We start from the raw sequence: 14,395 nt of genomic DNA on the forward strand, positions 1-14,395 counted from the left end.
ACAGCGTTGCCACGTCAAGAACTACGAAAGCAAAATGTTGACAAAAAAAGTGAGGTTTATTGCGTGAAGTTGTAGCGAACTCTATCCGCCACTTTTCAACTAGCAGCTCCAACCGAAACGCCAGCTATATCTCACCGCATGACATCTGTGGCGTTTCGACTGGAGGGGGTATGTTCTGTGTGTGAGTGTTTTTTGGCTAAATATTTATTGACCGTGAGGAAAATTTTCACCGAGAGTCCTTGATTTGAAGTGATCTTTAAGGTAAGTATATGGAAGTAAGTTTGCGTATATGTAAGTATATCTAAGTTGTAGTAACCTGGAGCCATGTCTCGGTTCAGTGGAGTCCTACAATTGACGGATTTAGACGATTTTATCACCCCATCGCAGGTCAGTATTACTTGATAATATATGGAAGATTAACAAACCATTTGACTTCCTATATTGCCTTTAGGAGTGTATCAAGCCAATTGAATCAAAAGTGACGAAGTCATCTGGCACCGGATCGAAAATTTCGATTCAGGAGGATGGTTCATACTTCCAAATTGGAGCTGTACGATTTTCAATGCAAATGAATTTGCAGTGAATAGTATACGTGAATTAATTCTTTTAGGACGGAAAGGGTCAAAAGTTACAAGAAGTGGAGATCACATTGGCTGACTGTCTGGCTTGTTCAGGGTGTATAACTTCGGCAGAAAGTGTACTGGTGTCCCAGCAAAACCAAGAGGAGCTGTTTAGAGTGTTTGAAGAAAATAGACAACTTAAACTAGTAAGCCAATAGATTAATAGTACAAAAAATTGATATTGTGTATGTCAAAATAGAGTTACATTAGCAATTAAGACACCGATCAATGTAGGAGGGTCACTGGAACAAAACCAAGACAATCATAGTATCTGTCTCTGTGCAACCAGTGCTGTCCTTAGCTTACAAGTGTAAATTAAGTCCTAATGACTGCGCAGCCAAGTTGGCTACATACTTTAAAATGCTTGGAGCTGATATGGTTGTGGATATGACCGTGGCGCAGGATTTATCGCTGATAGAAGCTCAAAAAGAGTTTATCAGAAGATACAGAGCTTGTGAGCAAGATGGAAATAAACACACTCTACCTATGCTGGCTTCAAGTTGTCCTGGTGAATGCACAAACAAAAAGCCAGTGTTATTTAGCTAATTAATGAATTGCATGCCATTGTTCAGGTTGGGTGTGTTATGCAGAGAAAACACATGGAAGCTACATCCTTCCATGTATTTCCAGCACAAAATCGCCACAACAAATCATGGGGTCTTTACTGAAACAATGGGTGGGGCAGAAGCAAAGTATATATCATATTACTGTAATGTCTTGTTACGACAAGAAACTAGAAGCCGCTCGGGAAGACTTTGCAGACGAAAACACCAAAGAACGAGATGTGGACTGTGTGATTACAGCCAGTAAGTGACTGTGCATTGATGTTACTTGTTTGAAAAGAGGCATATTTTAGTTGAACTGGAGCAAATGTTACTGGCGGCCAACATTGATCTAGCACATTTGGAAAATTCGACATTTTCACAGCCCTGGCTAATGGAGGATGATCATGATATCAGTCCCATGTTGTATAGTCACGTTGGTTCTGGATCTGGAGGTTATTCAGACTACATTTTTATACACTCTGTAATGCAGCTGTTTGGCGCATCCCGTCAGAACATTCAATATAAGGCTTTAAGGTCCGTATAGTAAATTTTGCGTGGACTAACATGTTAATTGCAAGTACTTGTCTGGATTATAGAAATCCGGATTTCAAGGAGGTCGTGTTCGAAAGAGATGGAAAGGTTTTACTAAAATTTGCAATTGCCAACGGGTTCCGGAATATCCAAAACTTAGTACAAAAGCTTAAACGCGGAAAGTCACCCTATCATTATGTGGAAGTTATGGCGTGTCCGTCGGGTAAACATTTCATCAGTGTATTGTGGACGTGATTGTTATCCTCAATACTTTTATAGGCTGTTTAAATGGTGGTGCTCAAGTGAAACCTCGCACTGGTCAAACTGCCAAAGAAATGATAGCAGAACTGCAAAAGATGTATAGAAATTTGCCGGTTGCTACTCCTGAACAAAGTGAGATTGTCAAAGATCTGTACGATAAATGGTTGGGAGGACAGGATAGTGATAAAGTTAATGTGATTTTACACACTCAGTATCATGCTGTGGAAAAAGTAACTCATGCATTAAATATAAAGTGGTGAAAGTAAAAAAAGTTTTTCGTCCTAAGAACAGAAGACTTATACATGGATTATATCCTAAAATTTTATACGTCACCAAGGCATGTGGTAAAATAGGTAGTATTAAATGCCATTGTAGTTTTAGCGTTTTAATAAATATATAATATTTAAGGACGTGCCAAACATAATAACTGCTACATTCGGGCGGCCAAAGTTAAGCTGTAAACATTGATTTGAAATTCAGGAAGTTGTGTTGTGGAGTTGTTTTTTGGAGGGATCCAGAAACGAGCCTCCACTGGCCAGCGGAAATTTCTCACTGCGATCAGTGGAATTTTTGTCGGGAAATTTTGGGATCAATATTTTCCAGTCCTGGGAAAGGTTGCGCGCGGTTGTTTCTTCCTCCAATCATACATTAGCGTGCAAAATATTGAGCTGCCCGGTCGTGCCGCACACAGATACATTTAGCCAGTCGCAGTTGGGGCGCAGTTTGACAAGGTTGTATGCGGCATTCTCAAACCCTCTGCCACTTTGGATACTGAGAGCTGCACACATAAGCCACCTAGTGGTTTTCGGGCGCCTTTTTCGTGTATGGTGTAAGAAACGGTTGCCTCGGATGATTTTGAACGCGCCTTTAGCCGGTAAGTTCTTCAGCTGCTTTTATTGTTCAACACATTAACTTTTAGTACGCATAGCCAGAAGGCTGGTCAATAATTTGCAAGTAATTTTCTAAGTTCCTTAAACTTTCAGTTGAGCTGCTAAAAATCGCACCAAATTATTAGTAATGCGCTTGAGCAACATTCTCTTGTAGTCAGATTGGGCCTATGGATTGGGCGTTTTTAAAGGAAACAACTTGTGTTCGACTGGCTTCTTTGCGTGGATTCTCTTAAACGTTTTCTCAGGTTCTTATATTGGCTACAGATGGGAAGGTGGCCAGTGACGGAACATCTAAGAAGCACATTTTTTTATATTATTTTACTTTGCTTGATTTAATATGTATTTGATCAACATGTCATCCTGTAGAGTGAAAATGCATATCATTTGTCGGTAGAACCAATCACAAGATCAAGTATAGGAACATCTTCAAGTAATGTGAACATTTTGAATGAAAATCCGGTCAACCTTGAAGTTTTTTTTTATAGATTTTTATTTGTGTATCCAACATCGATTTCACCTTGTAGAGTATCAGTAAGCTATGCAGTTTAAGTGATTAAATATTTACTTTTTCGCGGTCTATTTGAGAAGGCAGTATTTTTAGAAAATCTAATGTTTAAGGTGGTTTGTTTTTAGAAAATAAGAGCATTAGTGAAAAGAGGAATTTTTTATTTAAATTTTTTCTGCGTCCAGTAATAAAAGATGTAGGTAATTATAATTATCACCTCTAATTATTTAAAAATAAACTTTAGCCATAATTCAACTGCCAGCAACAAAAAATGCTCATTATTCTTTTTGAAAGTCGTTAATCGCCTTTTACACTGTATCTGTGTTGGAAGTGATTTTTCGAGGATTTCGACCTAAATCATGACAATGACACGTTTGAAGCATTCTTCGATTGGAACTGTTCTACGATCGTGGACGGTGATCCGGTGGACGAGAAGACGGACAAGAACGCTCATTTTTACCTTATTTCAGAGAGAACTAAATGGCCTTTTTAGAGAGTGCACCATCGATAAGAAAATGTTAACAGTTTTCTCAAAAAAGTCTTGGTTTCACGAAGTTTTAGATTTGGGTCTTTTTTTTTGAGTGGCGAAATTGACTCAAACATAACGCTGCTTTTTTCAAAGTTTCTCAAGAACCATTTAAGCCACAGAGTTCGTTTTGGCATCGTTGGATAGAGAATTTAATACCCGATATAAGTGAAGAAGTTCGGCCAATTTCAATATCAGACATTTAGGTGCAAGTTTATGCCAAAATTTCATGTTTTCCGTCCCGTTTTTGCTCATTTCTCAGAAGCAAAGGGTGCAAGAACGCTCATTTTCACATCATTTCAGAGGGAAGTAAATGGCGTTTTTAGAGAGTGCTCCATCGATTCGATTGGAATGAAAAATTTATGATATTCCTATTCTATGCTGTCTAATGTGTTCTGCATTAATTCCAGTGGTGGTGTTAATGTGGGGGTGAAGGCAAACATGATAGGGCGGGGGCAGAGCTCGCCCATGGAGCTCGGTTAGCGTGGCGTGCCCCTGCCCGGCCGCCCGGCACCCCCTCCGAACAGAGCCCTCAGGCTCGCAGATGGAGCTGGACCAACGAGACTGCTTTCATCGGCCTAAGGCCTTTGACAAGGTAAAGCGATAGTTCGTGTCCAGTCTGTATATGTACATAGCTTGCTTTTTTGTCGTAAATTCTAGATTGCTTAATTGCAAATATAGCTTTATCATTTTATGCCATGAAATAAAGTCTTTATTTTTTCGCTTTCTGCTTGTTGCACCAGAAATGTTGTTGGTCTATCGTCTCGATTTTCTACCTTAATCACAATCCTGAGATTTCGTTTTTCAATCGTAGATGGAAGAACTATTGCATGCAATTGAGGCATCAGGGGGTGTGCCAGTGGGGTGGCAAAAATCGTTTTTGACCTCTGTACCGAAGTCGTTTGCTGGTAAGTTACAGATATTGTCAATTCAACTAATTTGTAACAGAGTGCTCAGAACAACTGGATTTTTCCAAATTGCGAATGTTTATTATAGGTTCCGATTTGGTAGAGTGGTTGATCGTACATCTAGACACAGATGAAATGCGTAAGTGTACAACATAGTTAACACACCTATCAAACAAATGTGCGTCTCTTTTACAGCTGCGTTTTCCGAATCCATGCATATTGCGAATCAATTATGTCAATATGGTTATTTGTACCCAATAAGTGACTCTAAAAACCTGCTCTTCAAAGAGGAAAACGCTATCTATAGATTTCAGGTTAGTACCACCACACATCATTGCGACAACGGCAAAAATGCTGAAAATGTTATTTCGATTTTTAGTCCGTAGTTATAAGTTATATTTTAATTTATTTATTATCCAGTTGTTGTTGAAAAATTACATCAGTAAATATTTAAATATGTGAATAAACTAATAGGATGAAATAAAGTATCGTTTTTCTTTCGTTACATATATGTATGTATATTCCCTGAACATACCATATACATTCACTGAACATACACATGTACATTCCCAGAACATACCATGAATATTCAGTGTATTAACTTTGACAGATTCCTGGCACATACATGGAATGTTCATAATGGAACTCATGTATGTCCTAGGAATATGCATGTACATCACATGAATGTTCCAGGTATATTAAGGTACCAGTTTAAAATGTTTTAGCACATAGGGGCTATAGCCACCTAAAACATATAGAATGACTTGAAGAATCACATTTAAATTTCGAAAACGATCACCATTTTTTTGGCTATCAATTACTGTTAATATAACCGAAAGTAAAACTGAAACATCCGCCTAAATGCCGGCATTTCCGTTGTCTTCTTCAGAGTACTTTATGTACAGGTTTGTAAGGGTTTCAATTTTTTGCTGCTGAATGTTCACAAGACGCTCTCTATCTCTTAGCTTTTCTTAAACGGAATTAATAAATATTTGTAAACTTTTTATGTATCATTTTTAGTCCCCTTCGTTCTGGCCATGGAGTAGTAAAACACCAGATAACATAGAGTATGCGATTTATCTCCTTAAACGATCGCTTCGCAACAAACAAAAACACGGCCTAGAAGACTATGAACTAGAAGCAATGGCAAGTTTAAGGAGGAATTTAAGCAATAAATGGGACTTAATAACTAACCAGGCACAAGAGCAGGTCAGTTAGTAGAAAGAAGAAACAGCCTGTTTATCTATCTTTGTCGGAATGCGGCTTGACCATTTCTACAAAGATGTTGAATAACTTTTTGAGATATATTCTTCTGATTGGCTGGTCAGCATACATTCACAATTAATGGCTTCAAAATTTGTTTGCAGGTAAATCAGCTTCAGTATATGACAAAAAACGATAAGTTGGTCAGCGACGCTGACGAAAAAGCTTTTTGGCGAATATACCGTCCTCCTCCCGGATTCTTCACCGCTCTTGAACAAGTTCCAGTTCCTACCAGATGTTGGAATGGAATGAGACCACGTAAGAAGACTATAGACGACTATAGAAGAGAGGTTAGTGCATTTGTTTTTCTAGCGACTTCCTGAAATGGCCAATATCTATTTACGAAACAAGTTCATCAAGAACAACCGTTTTACGTTTGAAATGTTTTGTAGACTGAGCTTCTTAAAACCAGGCTTTCTAGGACCAGAGTGAAAGCATCGCAGGCTCTTGAAAGCCTAATCAACCAAATTGACACATACAGCGAATACGACTGTCTTTTGAGTTCACCTCCGTCCGGAAATCCCTGGGTAAATGATGATATTACGTACTGGACACTCAACGCTCCTTTGTAAGTATAGACATGACGCGCATACTCGAACATACGATAAGTATATCTTTGACTGTAGAGTGGAAATTCCAACTGAAAAGCGTGTAAGAAAATGGGCTCTGTCTATGGAGGATCTTCTATCAGATCCTACAGGAGTTCAGGAATTTACTCAGTACTTACGGAAAGAAAAGAGCGAAGAAAATATTCTGTTTTGTCTGGCAGTAATTGAGCTGCGACGCTCTGCACAGTCACAAGTTTTGCCGAAAATTAGAGACATCTTTGAGTAAGTTGTTAACCATACTTCTGTATTAATATTGTTTTTTCGTGTTTTTTTTTCAGTAACTACTTAAAGCATGGTTCGCCTTGCGAAGTAAACATTGACTGTCAGACCATGGAGCGAGTTCAGGAGGGAATGAAACTAAATAGTCGCTTCTGTTTCGATGCCGCCCAAGAGCATGTCTACAACCTTCTGCTCAAAAAAGATTGCTACCCACGATTCATTCGCTCAGAATACTATAAGACCTTGTTGGCAAATGGCGTTCAAACTTTACAGAAAAGAAGGTAAGTTAAAATTTAGCATTGAAATTTTTCGTTTTCTTTCATTCGTGCGATGAAATCAATTTTTTTTCACCTTTGCAGATTTTTCGGATTTGGACCAGCAAAAAAGAAAGCTTCCGTACCTGCACAAACCAACCCAGTTCAACCGTCACAAATAACTGGGTGTGTTGGCGCACTATCAAAGAGGCGCGGTAGCGACCGCAGCTTAACCGGTTCAGCGCATGAAATTTCTCATTTTGGTGTTAGCAGCAGCACTCAAACCAGCGTTATTAGGGATACCAAAGTATCCCATTCCCACTCACAAACTAATTTAAGTGATATTCCCTACAGGTAAGAATTCGGCCTCAATTCGGAGGGATTGATACCGTCAAAGCACGATGTGTCTTAAATATTGATATTACATGCTTTTTTCATTGCCCATTTCTTTTGATATTACCACAGATGTGGTAAAATGAAAAACTATATTGTCTAAACAGCAATGCAGATACTACTAAATGTAGGCTGTCCTGTTTATATTGCCCTGGCTGTTCAGCGCATGGCTTTATCAGAGCTCATTTGATCACTCCGACAGATCGCGAACCAATGTCGGCTCTCGTTTCATTTGTTGTCAAAAACATCGAAAAACCGTTGCAGTTTCCAATTCTATTCAAATCAATGGTCTTTATACAAACCACCAATTTAGTTATGGTTACAACCGCTTACATGACGACATATTTGTATTCGTATAAATTCTTGAGGGGGTTTTGCGAGTACTTTGAATATGCAAACTCTGTCGAAACCCCTCTCGACGTCCATTCGAAATTCATTTTAGATGTATAGATGTAGCTAGGGATGCTTACTTGCAGGGGGGACCTAGACCTGAACAAAACCAGCCTCGCAGTCACTTCCAGCCCGTAAGTTGCATCATAGACCGCAAGTGACTTGTTGGTTCGATGTTGTGTATTGGTAGTTGACTCGTCAGAATGGTCATTTTTCAAATCATTGAAATAAGCATTGATTTTATTTTATGTTTTTTGAAGCATGTGCATTTTGATCTCTTTCACTCAATCTGATTGGGTGCAGAAATAAGTATTAGACAGATGTGTCAAAATAGGGTGTTTTAGGTTTTCGCTCATATGCATGAGCTCATGATGTAAATGTTTTAATATTTTACATTAAAAACTTTGTATGCACCAGAATGCATTGCCCAACTGAAAGGGCACTTGATTCAATAAATTCTGTGGATAAGTGCACTCAAATTATTGGTCGTTTACTTACTATACTATATTTACTATACCAGGAAAACCAGCTTTTCGAGTTCGGTTGGGATTTGTTAAAATGGAGTGTATATAAAATGTTGAGAAAACTAGACACCCTTAGCTTTATAGTGGCAATTTAACTTGCGCATGAAAGAAACTAACAAATACTTTTGTGTGTACTTCAGTTTTCTCATGAATTAACATGCTATATATATATATATAGGGTTATTCACGCTATACGGCACGGAATTTTGCGGCTAAACCATATGATTTTTAAAAAGTATTATTTTATGAAATGTCCGACGCCTACCGAGCGCACATTTTAAAAATATTTTTGTGATAAATGGGGTGTCCCAAAAGCTCTAAAGGTATCAAAGTTGCGTTTTTTTTAAATGGAATGTCCTGTATATTATTGCATTTTTGGGTTCGCCGAACAAAATAAGGGTCTGTTTTAATAAGGTTTATAATACCTAAATCTTAAGGTTTTTTAAATAATACGAATTTAATCAAAATCTAAACTAATTTTCACGTGTACATCCTAGTACCATTCGATAGGAAATTAAAAATTGCATTTCCTGGTAAGCTAAAAAATATGGGGTTGTATTTAAATTAATCAAGTTATAGCCACTTAAAGTTCTTATTTGATTAGTTTAAATTTGTGGACACCCTGTATAAAATGGTAAGTTTATTATCATAAAATATGATTTCTTGTTACAGTACACTACGAATTACGTTTACGTAACTTAAATAATTCACATGAAAATAATATTAGATTTTGTTAAAATTCGAATTATTTAAAAAAACCTTTAGATTTAGACCTTATAAATCTTATTAAAACAAACACTTATTTTGCTCAGAGAATCCAAAAATGCAATAATATATAGGGTAATTCATTTAGAAAAACATAATTTTGATACTTTTAGGGCTTTTGGGACACTCTGTACATTACAAAAATATTTTTAAAATGTGCACCCGATAGGCGTCTGTGGTTTCATCAAATAATACTTTGCAAAAAACAAACGGACTAGCCGCAAACGTGCGTGCCGTATAGCGTATAGGCTAGGTAAAATTGAATACTTTACTATCGCTGTTGAGCTTGCCATTATGTTTGCACAGTTGTTCCCTTAGCCGTCGGTGATGTGGCATTGTATTGGTGCTTGAATTAACTTACGTATATTCATTAATCGGCAGAATAAAGAAATCGAGTGCACTGCCAGGCGTGTCGACAGCCGCTGAAGAAGTTTGCCCATGGGACACGCCTGCTACTCCCCCCCGAACGCCCATTAGTAACCGAAAGAATTCTGCTACTCATATCGACTCAGAAAGTTCCTCATCGGACGTTAGCGTGGGCGTGGCCGAAATTGTTGATAAGGTTAGTCGAATTAGCATGACTAATTGGCAGTGACGTCATTATTTCAGACGCCATGTTTGGGTTAGTTTCATTAGAACAATTTATCTCCAGATTCAATGCAGCAGTTCACTCACACAGCAACACACTCTGGATTGCGGCAAAAAATTGCATGTGGATAGTTCAGAGGCGCCGCGACGAGCGTCAGTGTCGGTGCCTTTGACGCATAGCACGTCGGGAATGGAAGGCACTCGGCGGAAAGTGTCCTCTTTTGAAGACAATTGTTCCTCGATTTTTGTAATTGCTAGTGAGAAAGACAATAAGCCTAAAGACAATATCAGTATTAGTAGCACCAAGGTATTGCAGAAGAGTTACAGTGTAGCAAAAACTCCCTCAATATCTTGTGTCGCCCCAATTATCAGTGTGAGTTCCGTGAAAGACGAGATGATTATTACTTCATGTGAGCAACAGTCATTGAATGAACAAGTTACTGCAGGGCAGCATCCAACCTCGTTAGGTTAGGCAAACTGCTGTTATTGTTATGGGAGGAAATAAGCACAATTGATATGTTTAGATATAACTGTTTGCGATTCGCCAAGTCAAAGCCATTCCGAGCCAGTTTCGCCGCCGATTATTGACAAGCCAAAAGCGCCCTTAGCCGAACCAGACTGTGAGTCACCTGGAAGCGAATTGCAGCCGTCGGAAGTAATCGCTCACGCCGACTCATCATCAAGCGAAGTTCGAACTGGTAGCAAGCATGAAGTAGAAGTGGATGAAACAAAAAATACAGACGTATGTCCGTGGGAAGACGAGTAAGATGGCCATTTTTTTTGCTAGAAGTAGTGATAGAAGTACAAATAACGAATCCAGCTAGAAGGTCAACAGCCGTCAAATACAATCTTGAATAGCAAAGTATCACATTCACAAAATGCATTTTTTTAATAATTTGCAATATTAATATATTTTTTAGGGAAAATTGCAGACTTGATAGTCCTTTTGTCAAGAAGTATGCCACATTAGGCTACCTCTAGCCATACCGAGAAGTCCGCGAATGTCTATTTTAGTCTTTACGTTGATGTAAGTATATAGGTCTAGTCTTACTGATAAAACCGGTGGCTTGATAAGTTAATATGAGGATTTACGGATAAGATACATACAAAAAATAATGGTACTCACTATCATTCATCTCAAATAAATGTTAGCATTTGGTCTGCAATACGAGAGTTAATAAATGTTTAATTTAAATTGTTAATTATATGTACCTACTTAATGCCTTATTCACAAAATACATGTAATGTGCGGAAAGTGAGATTTATGGTGGGTTTTTAATTTCGGAAAGTAACGTTTGCTTGGTATTGCTCAAATTTGTACCCGCAATTATAAAATAAGATCAAGCTATCATGAAATCACACAAAAGAAGATAATCATAGTTATTATTTCTATGATGTGTTTAAAAAAACTCTCAAGTTACTCTTGACCATTGCCATGTATCAGAAAAACGACGTTTTACCTAGCATCAGATATAACTGAATGAGCCCTAGATATGTCTGATGTTGCCCAAAGCCATTTTCTGCTACATAAGTTATAATATTAATCTAACAATTTACACTGTTTTCAATAGTTTAATAGCCTAATATTAAATATTTACCGTTATATGTAGTAAGCCCTAGTAAGTAACGTAAACATGTTGTTATTGGTAGTGACATAAATTTAAAAAAGACTAACGGATTGCGATTAAGATGGTGCAGAGCGATCCAGAAGTCTACAAAAAAATATAAATGTATGTAACAAACGAGCTTGATAAATTAATAACAGGTATCTACCAGGTAAAATAGATGTTGAAAAATTTTGTGTAGCTCGTGTTATATGTTTTGATGGCTTTCACTGTCTATGTATTTTATTAATAAGTTATTACGTAAGAAAATTCTATTTGGGAATGCCAAAAGACTAATCTAGGCGAAGTTTTTTACTACACGTATGTCAGAACTGAAAATTTACATGTATATTGTAAAGATTGTCTTTTCTGAAGGAACTTTGGGCTATTTTTAGTGTAAACGGATCAATGCATTTTTAGGTACTGCAGACAGTTGATTGAAACATATTCATTATGATTTAAAGGCCCCCTTAAAAATATCTTAAACTTTTATGTACAAGGATATAAATAGCAAAATTCAATTCAATTGAGTAGTTTTCAGATGCTAGATAAAAACTACATGCATAAAAAAACTGCAAAGTTTCTTTTCATATTCAAAAAATGCCCGGGATATGGAGTAAATATGTGCGAGACATTTTGTATTTGATCCTAAATCGTATAATTAATATATTGTAAACTTAAAAATTGTAACATGTTAGAGTAAGTTGAGAGATTTTTTCTATTGGATAAAACTTACATTTAAGTGTGTCAGGGCGCAATTTTTTGACAATACCAAGCAAATATTACCAAATTGTCACGTCATTATGTTTTCAAGAAAATGTTTTAAACATAGTGCCATATTCTTCTTTCACGTTGTACAGTAACATGCCGTGTTCGTGATACAAATTAGAACCATTTTAGATCACAACACGCGTAGTCATCCGGTTTAGCAATATAAGAGCACACAAATTATTCGTACATGACGTTTTAATAAGTGTATCAGGTTATTGACTGAAATAGACTGAACAGGCTGGCAGGCAGGATGGACAAAACGCTTAATTATTTTATCCATAGGCTTTGGACGATTGCTATTTATTTTTTATCAATGCAACCAATTGAACTGATTGGAAAAATGTTTCTGTTTACTAGTGACCCAATACTCACTTCATATGCTTAATAGTGGCCAGACGTGATGCTGTCTTATACTTCCTTATATAATGTTTTTCCATTAATTTTGACATAAAATATAAACTGTTGAAAACCATTTAATAGGTACGTGAACTATTCAAATGAAGATAAACGAGTACTTGACAATTAGTTAAAATGAATGGAAAAAATCAAACTAATAATTTATCAAGTTCCGAACTTGTATCTAGTAAATCCAGTGTTTTTATTGGCTTTGACTTTGCAATTGGCATTAAATCATAATATCCAAATAGGCCGAGTACCAGACTTAGTTAGTCGTCTTAAACGACTTTCTGGTATCTAAGCTTACAAGCCCGAAAAGCAGATCATTTTGAAATGGCGAAGTTAATGGCGAATGTATGATCAATAGTTATTATTATACTTGGATGTTATAATTGCATTAGAAATGTACATAGTTTTATAATGTTATAATGATAGTGGTAATTTATAATTACTATACTGTTAAACCATTTGTTCAGAATTTTATTTACTGGAAATGTTAAATAAATTGGTAGATTGTAAAATAAAATGTTCAATGGTTGCATTTTTTTATTTAACAAACCGCAATAGCCAAATGGGGGCGAAAAATGATTGACCCTTATAAAAATTCAAGTTCCTCAAAATACCTCGAGTGATACATCATTTTCATCGGAAAGAGCAAGGAATGCAATGAACTAATAAAAAGACTATTTATATATAGTTAATTTTGAACGGTTTTAGAGTGGTCGCAATCTTCAACGGACAATATCTTCCTTATTTTCGACCCACAACTTGCATGTCTGCGATATGTGTCGCAGACCATCAGACAAATCATGTAGAATTTGGGGCATTTTGAAAAAGTTGATAATTTAAAAAAAATCGACCTCTACCTCATATGAAATTTTCATTCAAAAATCGAAATTTTACATTCACGTTTTTTGTTTAAAAACGTTTGAAATAACTTATGATGCATTACTAAAACAAAATAGAAAATAGCATTATTTGCTTAAGTCTTTTTTAAGTATTCCAATTTTAACTTTTCCTACTGAAACTCGAATATGATTTTGTCCTGCTCTCTTTTGGCTAAAATGTTTTGAAGTTCCTCTTCAAAACATAGCATTGATAAGAAGCTGTTGTTAGGGCTTTATGGACCTGCAAACACACTTTTAGAAAAACATGGGGAATTTCACCGAAGATGGTGTACTGGACGGACGTCACCATTGTGAAACCCATAATCACATATTCCGCCGTCATATGGTGGCATAGAACCAAAATCAGCACATATCGACAGTCCCTGAACAAAGTTCAGAGGCTGAGGCCGAGGCTCTAAGAAGCGCTTACCGTATGGGTGACCATGTCCTCAGGAAAGCGACTAATTTGGGACACAGTACGATCTTCAGAAAATTGAAGACAGTCGAACTCATGGGATCAAAACTCTAAGCATCTCAGTACCTTTTAGGGCACAGGCGCTGGTATAGTCGACAACCGGTATAGTAGTAAACCTGGGTACAACTACGACAGCTTTCCAAGCAAACATCCTAGCAATAACAAATTGCGCCCGGAAAATGAAGGAAAGAGCCTACACACGTAAGCACATTACCATCGTAACCGGAGACGAAGCCACAATAAAGGCATTAGAATCTCACACAATCAGGTCACAATGTGTGCTAGATTGGGCAACTGGTACGAACAGGAGCATAGAAAACGAAATTGCTGCGGAACTTGCTAAGGCAGGGACCGAGATGCGGTATATCTCATGCTCAAGTTAGGGTGGCAGTTGGGCAGTGGATCTTGGAACAACACAGAAAGTACTGGGAGGAGACACCGCGACTCCATATCGCAAAGCAGTTGGTGGGAC

At 37.2% G+C, this 14,395-nt stretch overlaps 3 protein-coding genes across 10 annotated transcripts in view; 2 read left to right on the forward strand and 1 right to left on the reverse strand.

Annotated features, from left to right (window-relative positions):
* The window catches only part of LOC109539086 (PIH1 domain-containing protein 1), a 242,786-nt gene that overhangs the window by 176,905 nt on the left and 51,486 nt on the right, over positions 1-14,395 (reverse strand). The window lies entirely within an intron of this gene.
* The window catches only part of LOC109539065 (multidrug resistance-associated protein 1), a gene marked incomplete at its 5' end in the record, with an annotated part of 237,012 nt that overhangs the window by 173,012 nt on the left and 49,605 nt on the right, over positions 1-14,395 (forward strand).
* Positions 105-13,098, forward strand: LOC109539099 (probable cytosolic Fe-S cluster assembly factor AGAP009023). Of its 8 annotated transcripts, none has more exons than XR_002172090.2 (16): positions 2,366-2,831; positions 4,289-4,473; positions 4,693-4,786; positions 4,875-4,925; positions 4,982-5,100; positions 5,807-5,995; positions 6,154-6,339; positions 6,442-6,617; positions 6,676-6,879; positions 6,936-7,157; positions 7,236-7,484; positions 8,000-8,047; positions 9,584-9,764; positions 9,855-10,257; positions 10,315-10,652; positions 10,711-13,098. XR_002172090.2 is itself a non-coding variant. In XM_019906696.2 (16 exons), the coding sequence occupies exons 2-16, from the start codon at positions 4,423-4,425 to the stop codon at positions 10,769-10,771; spliced, it is 2,472 nt and encodes an 823-aa protein (XP_019762255.2). In that variant the 5' UTR covers positions 2,366-2,831; positions 4,289-4,422; the 3' UTR covers positions 10,772-13,098. The 8 variants fall into 8 exon arrangements, 5 of the variants coding, with proteins under 5 accessions (XP_019762260.1, XP_019762255.2, XP_019762256.2 ...); XM_019906696.2 differs by having other exon boundaries at positions 10,315-10,552; XM_048666498.1 differs by lacking the exon at positions 2,366-2,831 and adding an exon at positions 2,842-3,552 and having other exon boundaries at positions 10,315-10,552.

This window comes from Dendroctonus ponderosae, unplaced genomic scaffold (genome assembly GCF_020466585.1).
Source record: "Dendroctonus ponderosae isolate FM_Combo_2020 unplaced genomic scaffold, Dpon_F_20191213v2 Dpon_F_20191213_5, whole genome shotgun sequence".
Lineage (NCBI taxonomy): Eukaryota > Metazoa > Arthropoda > Insecta > Coleoptera > Curculionidae > Dendroctonus > Dendroctonus ponderosae.